Source organism: Larus michahellis, chromosome 4 (genome assembly GCF_964199755.1).
Source record: "Larus michahellis chromosome 4, bLarMic1.1, whole genome shotgun sequence".
Lineage (NCBI taxonomy): Eukaryota > Metazoa > Chordata > Aves > Charadriiformes > Laridae > Larus > Larus michahellis.
The window spans coordinates 47,956,206-47,973,523 of NC_133899.1; the positions used below are offsets into that span (position 1 = coordinate 47,956,206).

Genomic DNA, 17,318 nt, shown 5'->3' on the forward strand with positions numbered 1-17,318 from the left:
TTAAATTGCCTTATCTAATCAAATGTCCTTTTAACAATAAAGTGTAATTAGAAACCTACATAACCTTCCTCAGTATCTTTCAGCTAACTATGTCTATAAAAATGTGCCAGATCTGCCAATTTTTTTCATATGCAGTGTTTTATTATCTTTGAAATGGCAAGATCAAATTAATTCATGGAACCCTATTGACTTAGCTTTCATCTTCTGCTTCTGAGCTGTGTTGCTACCTATTTTTGACAGGGTTTCTGCATTGATAACAAAATTTGCATCGTACCTAGGTGGGTAACCTGAGTGCGTAACTAGTTTAGCTTCTGGTGCTTTTTACCTTGTGCTAAGATTCTTTCGTGTGGTGGTGTATGAATTGGGTAATATTATATGAATTGGAGAATATGAGAATTTGCATAGGCACTTTTCCTAATATGCTCTTTATTTGAGTCATGGTAGACAAATAAAATTCTTGTGCAATTTGTTTATTCGTATTCTGCATTTAAGTTGTGCTGTTTCTAAGACTGGAGCCCCTTTTGCAGGTCAATACTTAGTATTTCTCAAAGTGGGCTTGGCAATAAAACGTTTAGCATTAGAATCTTTGGAACGTGAGACGAGACATGTACGTTTTGGTTTCTGAGCAGCCATCTTTACTAGCTTTTTCATGTGATACGTGATTGGAGGGAAGCAGAAGTAGTGTGATTGGAAAAGTTAATTCAGAATTCTCACGGAAAAGAAATGCTTCTGAATCAAAAAAAACCCAACCCATGGCTTCTGAGGTGATTTAGATATGATGTTTTAAGAACTGTAGCAGTTAACTTTACTCTTTGTATGAAAAAAAAGTTCTTGTCTTCTCATTCATCAGTGATTGAAAAAGGAAGTTCAGTGTATTAAGTTTAACAAGATGTAGAATCTGCTGACAGGGAAGGGCGATTGTCTGGGGAAACTTGTTTTATGTGTCCTTTCAGCAGCACATATTTCAACACGTGTATTTTTTCTGAAGATGACCCAGGCTCACTATAATTATCTGATCCAACAACAGCGAAAATGACTAATGCTTTTACTGCCGTTTGCCTCCAAGGATAGACAAAGGAGATTCTATTCTGATTTTTAAAAAAAAAAGTAGGTCATACAAATTTTGGTCTAGGGACGCCTTTTTCTTTTTCTTTTTCTCTTTTCTTTCCCACCCCCCGGCAAGGGAACAGATTTAAGCAGCAGATTGGATTATGTGCTTTGAAGTACTTTCAGAGGCCTGATTTTGTAATTCCAAGCTGGGCGTGGAGGGTAATTATGATAGGGCAAATATTCTTTAAATTTTACAGTAGCTTAGTAGCTTCACAAAATAATAACTATAATAATGATTTGAGTAAATGACACAATCTCTAAATGTACACTGGAAGCATTCCATAGATTTTAAAAAAAAAAAGTAATAATTATTTATGGATCACTCTTTGGTTCCTACCTGGACACTGATACTATTCCATGTTTTTAACTTTCAGTGAATTTGGTTCAAAAATAATCTCACTGAAGCCAATCATTAAAGTATTGCCAAAACTTTTTGAGTCGCGGGAAAAGGCTGTTCGAGATGAAGCCAAACTCCTTGCTGTGGAGATATACCGTTGGATAAGGGATGCTCTGAGACCTCCATTGCAGAACATAAATTCTGTTCAGGTAGGCAGAAAGTGGTTCTGTATCCAAACATTTGAGAAAACACTTCTCTGCTCGCCCTCCCTGATCCTGTGGTGTTGGGCATTCTTAAAATCATAGCTGGAATTTTTTTGTAACAGCAATGTTATTTGTTAGTTTTATTTTGCAACTTTACCTAGAACTTTAGTCCCTCTTTGTTATTTGTTAAGAAATTGTGAAAATGCTTTGTTGCTCTGAATATATGTGAAGTTGAGGGGGGAAGCATCATATTGAAACTGAGGAGAGAATTTGAGAAGTAGAATGGTATTTCTTGAAGACCTAACGCAAGGGCAAATGGTTACCCTTATAAAAGACCCTTTCACTGTAAGTCTTCAAGTTAACCATTTTCCTTCTCGGTTTCTTTTTTCCTGAATTTTTTTCCCTCTTTGCAGCCCTTCAGATTTGTTCTGGTGGTGCTCAGGATGTGACTGCTCCACTTCAGGAAGTGGCGTTACTTTATAATAGAGAACTATGCTATTGGAGATGGATCACTCTGTTATTTTAAAAATCTATAAATTATTTATGCAACCCTCCCCCCTACCCACTTGAGTTAATAGTGTTCAGGTGGAAAACAGGAGCTTGCTGTGAAAAGGCATGTTTTAAAAAATAATTAAAAAAAACCAAACAAACTAAAAAAAAAAAAACCAAAAAAACCCCAACAAACTGTCTCATCAAATGTAGCTGAACATGTTTGTTTCATCTTAATTTTAGTGTGTAATAATAGCATGGCCGTAACAAAAAGATTTTCCTTCATGCTCAGCCATTTTTATTTTAAAGCTTCTACAGAGGAGACACACCATTCTGATTGTTCTTATGTAAATGCTTTGCACTGCTGTTTTTGTTCATGATATGTGGTTCTGTGGATATACTTGGTCAAAAGTTTCTGAACAGTGCATGTGAAGGGGAAGCCATTACTTTGGTGGCAGAAGAAAGAACTTGAAAGGTAGTGCTATCTTGGCTTTGAAATGGGAAAACTCCATTGGTTTCCATGAAGCATTGCTTGTCTTGGGGTATGTTCAAAATGTCTCTGATACAACGATTCTTTTCCCTTTTGACAGCTAAAAGAACTGGAAGAAGAGTGGGTCAAAGTGTCATCAGCTGCTCCGAAGCAGACCAGGTTCCTGCGTTCCCAACAGGAGCTGAAAGCAAAATTTGAGCAGCAGCAGGCAGTTGGAGGAGATGCAGATGGAGGTAAATTATTTAATCTCTGAGTTACATTGGGAAGTGTATCACAGGTATATTTTTTGTGAAAGAATGCATGAAACTGTAAAAGTGCTTTTATTCAAACTGGCGCAAAACACATGCGATGCAGTACACAAGAAAACGTGGCTGGGGCAAAAACTTTATATGAAAGAGTATCTGTCCTTTGGAATACCAAAATCACAACTGCTGATAGTACTTCTTAAGCAATGGGCCTTAGGTGCGCTGTAGTCAAAATTTCATTTGTCACTCTGCTTATATTTTTCTTTCTTGCGATTGCAGGAGATGATGATGAGGAAGAGGCGGTACCACAAGTAGATGCATATGAGTTGCTTGAAGCTGTAGAAATTCTTTCCAAGCTTCCCAAAGACTTCTATGAGAAAATAGTAAGCATAAACTTAAATACTACCAGTTAATTCTATGACATGTGGAGCTAAATGCGTCTTAAGACTTACTGGCGTTCAGCAATGTATGCTTTAATGCTATATGGGTAATAGCAGACTAGTGTAAGTAAAATATAGACTATCATAAATAAGTCTCAAAATTTTGATTTACCAGCAAGAAAGCTGTAATTTTAAGGAGCTGAGATATGTGCTGGTAAAGGACTGTATTTCATATTTCATTGCAGTTATTGGTGTTGAACTGTAGGGCGACTTTGGCTTTCTCAGGATAAAAATTAAATTTTAAAATCTATGGTTTGTGGCAAGTATGCTTCTCTAAAAGTGTTTGCATTTATCAATGAATGTAAATTTGCTCTGCAGGAAGCAAAAAAGTGGCAAGAAAGGAAAGAAGCCCTAGAAGCTGTTGAACTGCTGGTGAAAAATCCCAAATTAGAATCAGGAGACTATGCAGACTTGGTGAAAGTTCTCAAAAAGGTAAATAAAACCCAGAGTCCACATATGGTTTAATATTTTTTGTAACTTATTTGTATTATACTTTTAAAATTACAGTTGAAAGAATACTCCCGAGTAGAAAATTATTAGCCGGAACAATGGTGGAAATAACCCAATCAATGGCACACTGACTATTCTAAGAAATTCTTCGAAGTCTCTGAAACTTGGATTTTTCAGAGTCTTTAACTTCTTTGTTTTGTTTTGCTTTTTCTCTTCAGGTTGTTGGAAAGGACACAAATGTTATGTTAGTTGCTTTGGCTGCCAAATGCCTTGCTGGACTAGCTGCTGGCCTCCGAAAGAAATTTGGACAGTATGCAGGGCATGTAAGTAAGAGTATGTACTTTTTTCTTTTTTCATTGATGCTGGACACCAGGAAATACTTTACTACTTCCCCCCCCTCCCCCGCCTCTGTCAAACCTTGGTATTTATCAAAGGTATTCTTTGTACAATTATGAATGCGTACCTACCCCTTAATGGAGCAAGCAGTGAAATATCTGCCAAGATCTCTTGTTTGTTCACGTTCAGCAACGTGAAGCTTACTATTGCAAATTTTCTGTACTAAGACAACTCTGAATTACTCTGCCATGAAATGAATGTTATTTATATTACCTCATCCTCGAGATGCACCCACAGAAATGCATTTGTAGGCCACAGTGGAAAAAGTAGCTTCTGAACCTGAATTCTACTTAGCAGCTCCATGATGTATGTTTTAGGTTGGGTGGGTCTTTTTGAATGTGAGGGGGTGGTTGGTGGTGGGCTTTTTGTTTGGGTCTTGTGGGGGTTTTTTTTTGACTGCTGTAAATACCCAAACTACTGAGATTTTTGGTACCAAAACGTTCTGGTGATGTAGTTCAGTGCTGTTCTCCTTTGCTACCCTTCTCTTCCCAACAGCTAATGTTGGGGTATATGAGGAAGCTTCACCAATCCCTGGGAAGAAAAGGAGCTGTTACTTAGTTGCAGTTATCTCCCTTGTTTCTCAAGTCTCTGTTGTTGTGTTCTTTAACCTGCTCAATCATTTTTTTTTCTTGTGATAAGAGGTAGCTGATGCGTCTGCCTACTGGTAGTGTTACGTTTTGTGATGAATTGGAAAGTGACTGAATCTCGCTGCTTCAGAAACATTCAAATCTCTCAAACTCTGAACAACAGTTTATAGAAAGTCTCTTTCATTCTGAAAGCTGTCCGTAGTTGTAAGAAGCATTCTTACATCTGTTTACACTCGATTTGTGTTTTAAAGGTTAACCCTCATAGCTACAGAGTTAGTATTGAAAAAGCTGAGCTTCTGAAATAAGGGTATAGCTCCACGGTTGCCAAGCAAATGGCGCTGAGAAGATGACTTTTCTCAGTACTGTAATGGTAGCTATGAATTGCATAATCTCAGTGCTCGTTTTACCAGTTCACTTGATTTTGCTTGATGAATTTATTTACTAGTAAGGAAGATGTAGATTTCTCCTGAGAGTGGGCTTTTAAAGTGTTATAAAACAGACTATTGCTAGAATTGTGGGATTATTATAAGCTCTATTAGTTAAATATAGGACTGTAATGTTACAGTCTGCAGGCTCTGTTAAAACAAGAGTGATGAAGTCAAGCGTAGAACCATACTACTCACTGTAATTGAGTGCGTGTGGCCCAACTTCACCTCTTGTTGGCTGCCTTTGGGGCCCTGGACTGATTTTTCTTCCTCCCTCCCTTTCTCACGAAGGAAACGGCTCCTTAAAAATACTCATTCTAGCTGTCAGCATTTTCTAAAACAGAGACTTAATGTTTTTAAATATCTTCTTCCTGTGACTTTGTTCTCTGTTGGGCTTAGGGGTGTCTAGCACCTGCAGTAGCACATGTGAGGGTCTTCATGGTGCTATTCTGTATTAATCGAAGGGGTTTTTTTAGTGCTAAAGTCTTTGTGAACAGGGAATTTTACAAGAACAGGGAATTTACAAGTTGCAGCCCAGCAAAGGATACCAGCTGAGCCTAGGTCACTGCATGTTGCAAGGGGTTGAGATATCATAGTCACCTTCTGAGTAGAAAGCATTATCTGTGGAAAATCCATTTTGTATTATGTAAGAGCTTATAACTTCTGTAAAGCACTAGACTCCTAAACTATGAACCACATTACATTTATGAAAATACTGAAAATAGCCTGCTTTCCACAATTAAAAGCTCTGCATGTTTCAGTCTCACTGACAGAAGTTCTTACTGTTACAGAGACGATGTTTAAATGGAGCTGCTCATATTACTTGCACATAAGAATATCTGCTGGTTTTATTTTTTCTTTGTTTTTAAAAAAAAATTATTTATTTTATTTTTCATCAGTAACTGACAGAGCAGCTAGGCTGGGTATAAATTGCTGTGAAAAAAATGCCAGTATGGCATGGTTTAGTGTCAGGTGTGCTTTTTCAAGGTGATAGACCTGAAAAATATTCTCCAGGAAGGATTCAGGTTGCTTTGGAACCATGGTCTTGTCAGCTGTGGGTCAAATGAGGGCTTCTTGATGGGTCATGCTGAGTACTGTTAGGAAGCTGGGAAAGAGGGGACAGGTTATGTACCTTCTTGGATTCTTACAGTACTCTGTTCTGTGAAATTGTTTATTTCCATTCTGTTGCTCTGTGTTACAAACCAGTAGAGCCAGAGTACTCATAGGTAATTATGTGAACTTGTATATCTGCCTCTTATTTAGCTTTCCTGTGAAATTGTTAAAAAAAATCTATATTTTTGCAATAGGTTGACTGGAATGAATTTAATATTGGAGATCAGCTAGAATAAACAGTTCATACTGCTGTTGTGTACCCCTGGAGGGGGCGTCAGTGATGTTTGCATTATTTGCTTCTCTGCAAAATACCAAGGAGCAGACTGTCAGGCTTTCCAGTTACATTAGTGAAGAGTGGATTGACTTCTTTGTTTCTTTTTTGCTTTTCCATAGGTTGTTCCAACAATCTTGGAGAAATTTAAAGAGAAAAAGCCTCAGGTAGTGCAGGCACTGCAGGAGGCCATTGATGCAATCTTTCTTACAGTAAGTAAGAGTGACAATTTTCCCATTGTCTTTCTAATTGGTCTCTAATTTTGATTTGCCTTTCTCTTGCTTTACTGAAACTAATGACTTCTTTATCCAACACTGTAGACCACATTGCAGAACATAAGTGAAGATGTGTTGGCAGTGATGGACAACAAAAACCCAACAATTAAGCAACAAACATCCCTTTTCATTGCAAGAAGCTTCCGTCACTGCACACCTTCTACTCTGCCAAAAAGCCTGTTAAAACCTTTCTGTGCTGCACTTCTCAAGGTAAAGAAAGAGGCATTGGTACTTTCCTGTCATTGACTCGATCACTGTTGTTGTGAAGCGTCAGATTCATTTGGGAGAAAGACCCTTCTGCCAGTGCAAGGACTAGAAAGTTCTTGTGTGCTGTGTAGCCATTAGAGTTACTTTTGACTCACGTCAAACTTGGAGATGACTGTCAGTCACGGGAACAGTTTAGTCTCCTTTTTCTTAGTGTATCTGAAACTGAAGACTCACCAAATTTATAATAGATTAAGACAGTGATTTATTTTTAACTCAAACTTCTGGGCACTGTGTCACTTCTTGCAAACTCTAGCAAACTTTTGTTGGAAAGCTGTTCACTTACCATGAATAAAAGAACCATCATTGATTTATAGACTGCAGTTACGCTAGAGTATTTATCAGTATAAATGATAATGATGTATACTTTCTTCTCATGGCAAAATAGCCCTTTCCTTGTTATGTGAAATATCGCTGGTTTCAAAAACGGAGATTTGAACAGGGTTCAGAGCTTCAGACTCCTTGTGAACTTTCATGGTGTTGCAGTATCTATTAAAGCATGACTATTTTAAAGCACACCACAGTATGGTGAGTAGGACTAGGGAAGTGCTTGTCCCCCTGTACTTGGCACTGGTGAGGCCCCACCTTGAGTACTGTGTCTAGTTTTGGGCCCCTCACTACAAGAAGGACGTTGATGTGCTGGAGTGTGTCCAGAGAAGGGCAACAAGGCTGATGAGGCATCTGGAGTCTTATGAGGAGTGGCTGAGGGAGGTGGGTTTGTTTAGCCTGCAGAAAAGGAGGCTGAGGGGACACCTTATTGCTCTCTACAACTACCTGAAAGGAGGTTGTAGAGAGGCGGGGGTCGGTCTCTTCTGCCAAGTAACAGGTGATAGGACAAGAGGAAATGGCTTCAAGTTGTGCCAGGGGAGGTTTAGACTGGATATTAGGAAAAAATTTGAGAGGGTTATTAAGCATTGGAACAGGCTGCCCAGGGAAGTGGTTGAGTCTCCATCCCTGTCACTACTTAAAAGATGGGTAGACGTAGTGCCTAGAGATACAGTTTAGTGATGGTTTTTGTCAGTGTTGGGTTGGTGGTTGGACTAGATGACCTGAAAGGTCCCTTCCAACCTAGGCAATTCTATGAATGTTTACCCTCTTCTTGTAGTGGGAGAGATCCAAAGATGAGAAACTGGCTATATCTGAACAACAGTAGGCTTGATCAATACATAGGAAAACAGAAGTGAAAACCAACCTTTTTTTTTGTAGTGGAGTGTTAAAAATTATTCTGCAGTAAATGTAATTTTTTAAAAAGGGGAGGGGATTTATACAGAAGATGGAGTTAAGTATCTGTTTAGATGTGAGCTGCAAGTCATATGATATGAGTTGTCTTTCTCTGCAGCATATTAATGATTCTGCTCCTGAAGTAAGAGATGCTGGATTTGAAGCATTAGGCACTGCCTTGAAAGTGGCTGGAGAGAAAGCTGTGAATCCTTTTCTAGCAGATGTAGACAAACTAAAGCTTGACCGGGTGAGTTTGTTATCATAAGTGTTTAAAAAAAAAAAAAAAACAAAACAAAAAAACCCAACAAACAAAACCCCCCCCCAGTCTCTATTTATCCATTTAAGATACATTTTAGGCTAGAGAAGACAAAAGAGGATGCTTTAGCTAATGACTTCCACCACAGATTTTTTGAAAATTTATTTTTTACTTAAAAATTACTGATGTTACAGGAAATCTGGAAATCTCTTTATTTCTTGCTATATTATCAAGCATCTTTTCTTTGACTTCCACTACCTAAAATGCATTAGTATGTTAACATTGCATCTTTTCATTCTTATGCAAAGTGTCTGTGTGGCTTCAAAGCTTTATTATCTATGAGGTGGGTTGTGAGGTTTGGTCTGGGGTCTTTTTGGTTGGTTGTTGGTGGGGTTTTGTTTGGTTTTGAACATTTTCTCTGTTTGAAACAAAGTTTAGGCTTTTAGGTCACAACCACATAGTCTAATTCTATATTACTAGACAGGATTTGGTATTAAAGACTTACTTTCCAAAAACAAAGTTTTCATGCTGTTGCATAAGATGACAGGTTTGTGGTCTGAATGATTTTATAATTTTAGGTGCTAAGAATTGGTCTTTAGAGCATCTATAAGTATCAGGGGCATGTCAATGCTTTCTATGTGTATAAATGCACTTAGTTTTGAGCTAGGAAAATTATTCTAGCAATACAGCGATGGCTGATGCTATTGACTGGCTAACATTACTACTGTAAAGAACAAAGGATAACAAGATTTTGTGAAGTAAACAACTTAAACTCTTCAAGTTTTTTCTAGAGTAGTCAAGTTTGAGCTGCTGCTGTTGAAGGGACGTCCAATTGTGGTAGCTAAACAGCTTTAACAGCACTTTTCTTTTTTTCCCTCGTTTTTCTTTTTTTTTTTTTTTTTCTTTAACTGCTTGTCAGATTAAAGAGTGTGCTGAGAAGGTAGAACTGGTTTATGGTAAAAAGACAGGAGGAGCTGCTGAGAAAAAAGAAGGCAAGCCTGTTACTGGGAAGACCCCTGCTCTTTCAGGGACTAGTGGAGATAAAGAAACAAAAGATGCAGCAACCAAACCAGGATCACTGAAAAAAGCACCCACTGCAAAGGTAAGAGACTGCCAAGAGATTGTCTGACAATCACAGTTGTCTGTGATAGCATCAAATAGTTACTTACTGGCCTGTTGAATGTCTCCTTCCACTGAGGAATCACTGTCCTTTTGTAGGAGTAGGTGAGCCCAACAACAAAAAGAATCTGGGACTTTCCGAGAACGTCCTTGTTGAAATCTCAGTTTTTAATGATACAAACTGTCTCATCACTTACATCTTAATACTGGATTTTGATATTGAAATAGGGATAGACCACTGGAAGCATTCAGAAGAGCCTCATGTGTTCTAACGTTAACATGCTCCGTGGTGATATGGTAATATTTGGCTGGTCAACAACTCTTCTTATAACTAGCAAGGTTACTAATTAAGTGTTTAGTATTTTCTTCAGTGCTTTTTTCGTTTGTTACCATAAATAATTTGAACCATTAGCCTGTATTACTTTAAAATGATTATTTGGATTTTAAAAATTGACCTAAGTAGCACTATAGATGGTCTTTGTAATACCCTTCTTATTTCTCCAGGTGGGAAACCTGGAAGTGAATAGATCATACTTTTTAAAATCTATTTATACTCTGGTAGCCTGGAAGAGAGACACCAGTCACAAGTTTAGTATCTAGTCAGTATCCATAGGAGAACATATAGATTAATTTGTTTTTCCTGAACCTTCATAAATACATACGTTATTCCCCTCTTTCATTGTCTTGTGTGTCCGTGTTACTGTATGTGTTTTATAAAACCTGGTAGGCTGAAAGCAACGCATAAATTAAATAAGCTCTAGCAGAAAACTGTTTCTTTCCCTACAGCTGTTACAGTACTAGAGAGATATGTATTTGTTGACATTAAAATGTGTAAGTGTGGAAAAAACAGCAGTTCTTTTGCTATCTGATGAACTAGAGACCTGTTTGATCTTGGATAACTTGTCCATTTCCTTTCTAGCCTGGGGGCCCACCCAAGAAAGGCAAACCAGCTGCGGCCGCAGGTATGGGAGGTGCTGGGGCTAAAGGCAAGAAGGGTCCTGAGACCAAAGAAATATTTGAATCGGAGCTCTCTGTGAGTATTCTGCTATTTTCTGAAATACGAAGTCCTTTGTATAAGTAGCTTTGGTTAATCAGTTGTTCAGCTACTACAGAATTTTTCATTGAAGTTGGGGTTATTTTTTGTTAGGACAAGGGAAAGCAATACATTTAAAGAAATGGAATTCATAACTGTTAAGATGGTTGTTCAGTTTATTCTGGTAAATACACTTGTTCTTCAGGGCTGCTGTTGGTACCTGACCATATAAGACAATAAACAATAAATCATGCTAATATAATAGGGTATATTATGTTGTCCCTGAACAAGGAACAGGTGAAAAAAATAACAATATGACTACTTTATACATAACTTTAGATACGTGATTTGCTGAAGGTGTCTGGTATTAAAAGCCTGAGAATACAGTATTTTGGAGTTTACATTGAAATCTGAAGTAGACTACAGTAATAATAAAACAAAATAGTGCAAGTTTATTCCGTGCTGTTCATATTAAACTACACTTCAAGAAAACGATTGAATTCTGCATGTTAACTGAGTATCTACCCATCCTCTTGGTAGGGAACCAGGTAAACTAAGCTATCTGTAGTCAAACAGTTTCCTTTTTTCATATGCTAAATAACTTTAATTCTTCATTTTTCCTAAAGTGGATGCACAAGATATGTCGTCTTTCATCCACCCTTGTCAGCCACTGATTCGTTGCTGTGAAGGTTTATTCAGACTTCATACAAAATTATCTTGCAAATTTTAGATTACGTCTGTTTGATTCTATAAGTAGATGGTGGCTACTCGGGGTTATTTTTGACTGCCTGCACAATTTTATCGTAGTCTTCAGGTATCACTCTTCCGTTGCAGTACCGTTTAGCAGCTTCCTAAATTCATAAGGCCCCTAAGCTATAATCCGTAGAAAATCTTTCAGCCTACAACAGAAAATTGTTCATGTTTTGTAAATGCACCACAGTGCAAGGGTAATTCTAGTATATTACCTGTCCTTTAGGCTGCAGCCCAGCTCTGAAGGGGTACAGTGGGGTGTTAACCTGGTTCTGATCTGTCTGCAGATAGAAGTATGTGAAGAGAAAGCTGCTGCCGTCCTTCCAGCTTCTTGCATCCAGCAGTTGGACAGTGGTAACTGGAAAGAGAGGCTTGCCTGCATGGAGGAGTTTCAGAAGGTAAGTTTGTAGCAGTTGATAAGAGAGGCAGGTAGGGAAAGAGAAAGAAGGCAATAATTTCTTCAACTTTTTAGGCTTGGATGGCTCTTTTAGAAGACATGCCGGTAGTAGTGATATGTTAAGCACTTCAGATGGATTAAACAATACTTGCAAAAGTCAAACGGCTTACATGGTTTAAATTGGCTCTTATTCCATAACAACAGTGGAGTAAATCTTTTAGTTTAATGTCGATAGTTATGCTTCTGTCAAAAATATCGGTATGTGGATTAAGGATGCATAGAGGTCTTCTTAAAACACTAATTCTAATGCTTAATCTCAGAGATAACTAGATTTAAGCAAAAACTTTTGCAATGACTGGGCAAAACCAGTTGCAGGTGAATCCCTGATGATTATATGTTAGGCAGCAACTGATTACAATACTAAAATTTCAGTTGGCAAACAGTGGGTGTTTGAAGCTTTATACAATACCAGCAGTCTTCACAGCTGGTGGTGAGTGTTTCATGTAGTTACAAACAAAAAAAAAAAATCATGTGCCACTCAAATGTGAAACCTGGCTTTCTTCCCATGGTATCTGTCGTAAGACCTTTGAGAGTTCACATGCAGAAAGGCATCAACTGTAGATGTACAAATAGTTCATACCCCTGCACCATTACAGTTGCGACTGAGTTTTAATATTTTAGTGGAAAAGGTGACTAACTTAAGTAATGAAATGGTGACTGGCTGCACTGAAATGCTGCTGCAGAAGCCAGCTTTACTCAAATACAGAGATGTTAACAGTTTCAGTGGACTGAATAAGCCTAACAACAAGTGAAAACAGTAACATAGATTACATTCAGGCTTAATCTCTGCTGTATGGTCAGCATTCCAATGTGAAAGATGTATAGTATACTTCATCATTAAAAAAAAAAGCAGCTTGTTTGTTTGTTGGGTTTTTTTTTTTTTAGTGAAGTGTTAAATTTCGAGGGCTGGAATGGCCAGTAGTGGTTGTAAGGACACTTTAATTAAAGAATATACAAAGTGTATCAATGTGAATGCTGTAGTTTAAATGTTGGCTCAGTCCCTGTAAAATGGGTTTCTTTTAAAAGTGAGTCTTACAGGCTCTTGTAGCGGCTTTTCAGGTAAATTCTTATGCTGAGAATTTCTGCAACTTAGTTCAGCATTAAGAAAATAGTTACAGGACAGTTGAGGTAACTTTTGTTTGTGTTTTGGGTTTTGTGTCACTTGTGACCCACTGGTTAAATTAATGTTTATCCTTTAGGCTGTTGAGCTTATGGAGAGAAGCGAAATGCCCTGTCAAGCTCTAGTAAGAATGCTGGCCAAGAAACCTGGTTGGAAGGAAACAAATTTTCAGGTAATGCATTATCCTTTAACAGTCCTTTTTTATTATTTAATGTAGGTTTTGTTTCCAACTAAAAGGCTGTATGTGCATATATGTCATTGATGACAGTCCTAGCAGCATGACCACAGTTGTATCTGTAGTCAATAAGAATATAAACTTTAAAATTAGATTTTATTTCCTGCTGATGGTTGAGACTTAGAGACAATATTTGAAGATATCTGTATGTATTTTTTGTGTACGTGTGTGTGAATATGTGTAGATACGAGCTCTAAAAGTAGATAATGGCTGCCCAGTTTTATTCATTGTGTATGTATGTGTAGATAGAAAGGTATGTATTTGTATGTAGATACACAAAACCATATGAATACAAGTATGTGTATATAAAATATGTATTTGTGTACACAAACATGTTTGTGTGAACACAAACACTTTTGTATATTCAAATGTGCATATATACATTTGTGTGCGTGTATACACACAAATAGGTATTTTATGTATACATAGAATAAAAAATTTGTTCCAAAATACATGAAGACATGAGTAACTTCCTTGCTGTTGTGGACATTCCAGGTGATGCAGATGAAACTGCATATAGTTGCATTGATTGCACAGAAAGGAAACTTCTCTAAAACTTCAGCCCAGGTTGTGCTGGATGGTCTTGTAGACAAGGTTGGTGATGTGAAATGTGGGAGTAATGCAAAAGAAGCCATGACAGCAATAGCAGAGGCATGTCAGTTGCCATGGACTGCTGAGCAGGTGAGTGAGCAGCAAAGGTATACCTCCAGTAAATAAAATCAGAAATGCTATGTTGGGTATTTGGTCTGAGGGAAAGAATCCTAAATCTCTGATTTTTCTGTTTCCTCAAAGTGATATGTTTGCTCTCAAGATAAGGCAGAAGTTAAATGCAAGTTCCTCCAAAGGAGGAAATAATGAGTAGTAAATCAGTATTTTGCTGAAATACTGACAAAGCAGGTACATGTCCATAATAAAGGTACCTCTGGCTGCCTTAAGTACTTCAGGAACTTCTGGTTCCATTCAGTTGCAACTGTATTGTGCTGCAGTGACACAACAAATTTTTCCTGTTGTGTTACCCCAGCTGTGTACTTGCAATGCTCTGTGTTTTTTGCAGGTGTCTTCACTCCTTTATTACATTGCTTTGTTACCTGGTTTGCCAGTGAAAATTTAGACTTAACTCTCTTGTGTTCCAGGTTGTGGCTATGGCTTTCTCTCAAAAGAATCCTAAAAATCAGTCAGAAACTTTGAACTGGCTTTCAAATGCAATTAAGGAGTTCGGCTTTTCTGGGTATGTTTAAGTAAATTGCTAAGAGAAACTTGAATGAAAATGTTACTATTCTAGGACTAAGAAGTGCTGTTGTCTGCCAAATTGGTCAGAAGAGGGTGGCTGCAATTGCATCTGAACTCTTGTTCCTTAAACTCTGGTGCTAGCTCTGTCAGGTGCTCTTCTAGCTCTACATGTGTAAATGAAAGTATCTGACATTACTAATAGGATACTATTACACTACTAGATGCTTTATTCATCACGGGGCCTTCCGTGAAGACATTTTTCTTAAACTTTGTATACTATAGGAGTGGGTTGGGCAAGGAGCTCTGGTATTGCATATCTGTGTTCCCGTTCTACTTTGTACCTGCATACAGGTGGATCACTGTATTTTACAGTTTAAAAAAACCAAACCTGACAGCCTACAGAAGAGTACATACCAGCATGCTTATTGCCCTCTTTGGGTGAGATATTGAGGCTGCTAACAGGATGAAGTTTTAGCCTAAAAAATGGCCATTGTTGCATCTGGTGCTGCAAGGGTAAAAAATGGATTCTCTGTCAGAAACAGGGATAGTATTCCTTAATCTTTAATCACCAGTCTCTTAACTGAATGTGGTCAAGCATACGTAGTACAGTTTACTCCTGAGAACAAAATTTCTAAGCAGTGAAGGCTTCAAATATTAATTTATTTAACTGCTTGGGCAGTTACTATGCCTATCCAAGTTGTTACGTAGCTACTAAGCGGAAGTAACATTGATTAAGTCTGGAAAATAAACTCTCTTCTTCGGTAGATTCCCCCAAAAGTATGTATTTCCAGCAGGGTGATCTGTGCTACTAGAACAGCAGTGTTTGAGGCTGCACAAAGGAAGCTTCTGTGATTGCCTGTTTTCTCTGCTATTGAATTCAGTGGTGGAATAGAAGACTCAGTAATCTTCTAAACAGTGCTTTCCTTCTCTTGTAAATTTCTTTTTGAAATTTGTGCCTTTTTCTGGAAGATCCTGAGACAGACTTAAGAAAAAAACCCACCACCCCTCACCTTTATTATGTAGCCATGTATTACGTGCTTAAAATGGTTCTAGACATGTGCCTTAGGATTTCAGTCCTAGTAATCATATCAGTAATGTAGTTTAAGAAACTTTCCAACTGTAATAATAGCAGTCTTTGAATATAAATTATCTTCTGTTTATTGTATTGATTTTCATAGTAGGCTAATCCTCAAACTGATCTATTTCAGTAGTTATTTAAATAGCTACTGTTTGTACTGTACCTGTGATGCTGTTTTATAAGTGCAAATATCTTGTGCTTGTAAGTTAGCTGTATGAATATATTTTTCTTTAGCATATTGTGATGATTTTGTTTCTTGTTGGTGCTTCCTGTGTTGCGTTTTATTTATGGGGATACCTTTTTCCCACAGACTGAACGTCAAAGCTTTCATCAGTAATGTGAAGACAGCTCTTGCTGCAACTAACCCAGTGAGTAAATCTAGAATTTTAATCCTGAATTATTATCAGTCCTTAATTTGAAGACTGAGTGCTATTATCCTCTTTCTGACAGGCTGTAAGGACTTCTGCCATTACCTTGCTGGGAGTCATGTATCTTTATGTGGGACCTCCTTTGCGAATGTTTTTTGAGGATGAGAAGCCAGCCCTTCTCTCCCAGATAGATGCAGAATTTGAAAAGGTATGAAGTATAGCTCTCCTACTGCCAAGTATCATTAAAACTACTTGGAAACTTCAGTAGCTGGAATCTGTAGTAATATTGTGGTCTATCCTGTATTTTTTTAAGTGAACCAGATATTTTAAGACAGCTCACGAAAGACCTGCAAAGTCATTATGTCTAGCTATGTCAATAGTCACTTTTTTTGTGACGAACTTCAACAGTTTCTGGTTTTGTTTGAATAGCATAATCTTTTAGAAATCTGTCGCCCTGAAACAGCGCTTTCATATCATGCAAGTGTTATTTTTAATGTCAAATGAAAAACTGTAAAATAGCTATTTCTGATTTTTGTGTTGCGTGCAGATGCAAGGGCAGACGGCACCAGCCCCGACTCGTGGCATTTCCAGGAACAGTGTGGGAGGTGGGGATGATGGTGAGGAAGAAGAACAAGAGGATGTTGGGAATGATGTTGTGGATCTCTTGCCAAGAACAGATATTAGGTAGGTTTGGATTCTACAACCTGAAGACATACTTCCACTGCAGTACAAAACTTTGTGTTTATAAACACTTTGTAAGCAGAAATCTGTGGTGTTATAGCACTCGAATACTAAGAGACTAAGAAAACGGGCTTTTTACCTTTTTTCTCTTACAGTGATAAGATCACAGAGGAACTAGTTTCTAAGATTGGGGACAAAAACTGGAAGATCAGAAAGGAAGGTCTAGATGAAGTGACAAGTATAATTAATGATGCTAAGTTCATACAGCCAAACATAGGAGAACTTCCAGCTGCTCTGAAGGGTCGTCTCAATGACTCCAATAAAATCTTGGTAGGTTATTCAAAATTCTGTTTCAGCTGTTTCCAGCTTAGAACTTAAGTCAAGCTATTTATGATTTCTGAACCTTGCTTATTGCTTAGTCTGTTACAATGTCATGAAACCAACAGTTGGAAAACAGTGAACTGTGTATTTCTAGATCATATGTTTGTCTGTTTTTATAAATATTTGCCTATGTCTGTGCTTTGTATTTAAAAAAAGCCTTCAAAAAAGGGAAAATTACTTCTGCTCTGAATGTAATGTAAGCAAATCTAAAACAAACAAATAAAAAAAAACCTAAAAATTAAGTTTGAATAATTGTTCTGCTTGTGACAAAAGTCATGGGTCACTTATTTGAAA

General features: G+C 37.6%; 1 protein-coding gene across 7 annotated transcripts in view; it reads left to right on the forward strand.

Moving 5' to 3' along the window:
• Window positions 1–17,318, forward strand: part of CKAP5 (cytoskeleton associated protein 5) — a 52,854-nt gene that overhangs the window by 13,617 nt on the left and 21,919 nt on the right. For all 7 annotated transcript variants that reach the window (XM_074584457.1, XM_074584458.1, XM_074584459.1 and 4 more), the window contains exons 5-22: window positions 1,485–1,656; window positions 2,730–2,862; window positions 3,154–3,257; window positions 3,633–3,746; window positions 3,983–4,087; window positions 6,679–6,768; window positions 6,877–7,041; window positions 8,435–8,563; window positions 9,492–9,674; window positions 10,611–10,724; window positions 11,762–11,872; window positions 13,131–13,223; window positions 13,782–13,967; window positions 14,420–14,514; window positions 15,905–15,962; window positions 16,045–16,170; window positions 16,510–16,646; window positions 16,799–16,973. In XM_074584457.1, the coding sequence (XP_074440558.1) occupies window positions 1,485–1,656; window positions 2,730–2,862; window positions 3,154–3,257; window positions 3,633–3,746; window positions 3,983–4,087; window positions 6,679–6,768; window positions 6,877–7,041; window positions 8,435–8,563; window positions 9,492–9,674; window positions 10,611–10,724; window positions 11,762–11,872; window positions 13,131–13,223; window positions 13,782–13,967; window positions 14,420–14,514; window positions 15,905–15,962; window positions 16,045–16,170; window positions 16,510–16,646; window positions 16,799–16,973 (2,290 nt within the window). The remainder of the gene's footprint in view (window positions 1–1,484; window positions 1,657–2,729; window positions 2,863–3,153; window positions 3,258–3,632; window positions 3,747–3,982; window positions 4,088–6,678; window positions 6,769–6,876; window positions 7,042–8,434; window positions 8,564–9,491; window positions 9,675–10,610; window positions 10,725–11,761; window positions 11,873–13,130; window positions 13,224–13,781; window positions 13,968–14,419; window positions 14,515–15,904; window positions 15,963–16,044; window positions 16,171–16,509; window positions 16,647–16,798; window positions 16,974–17,318) is intronic.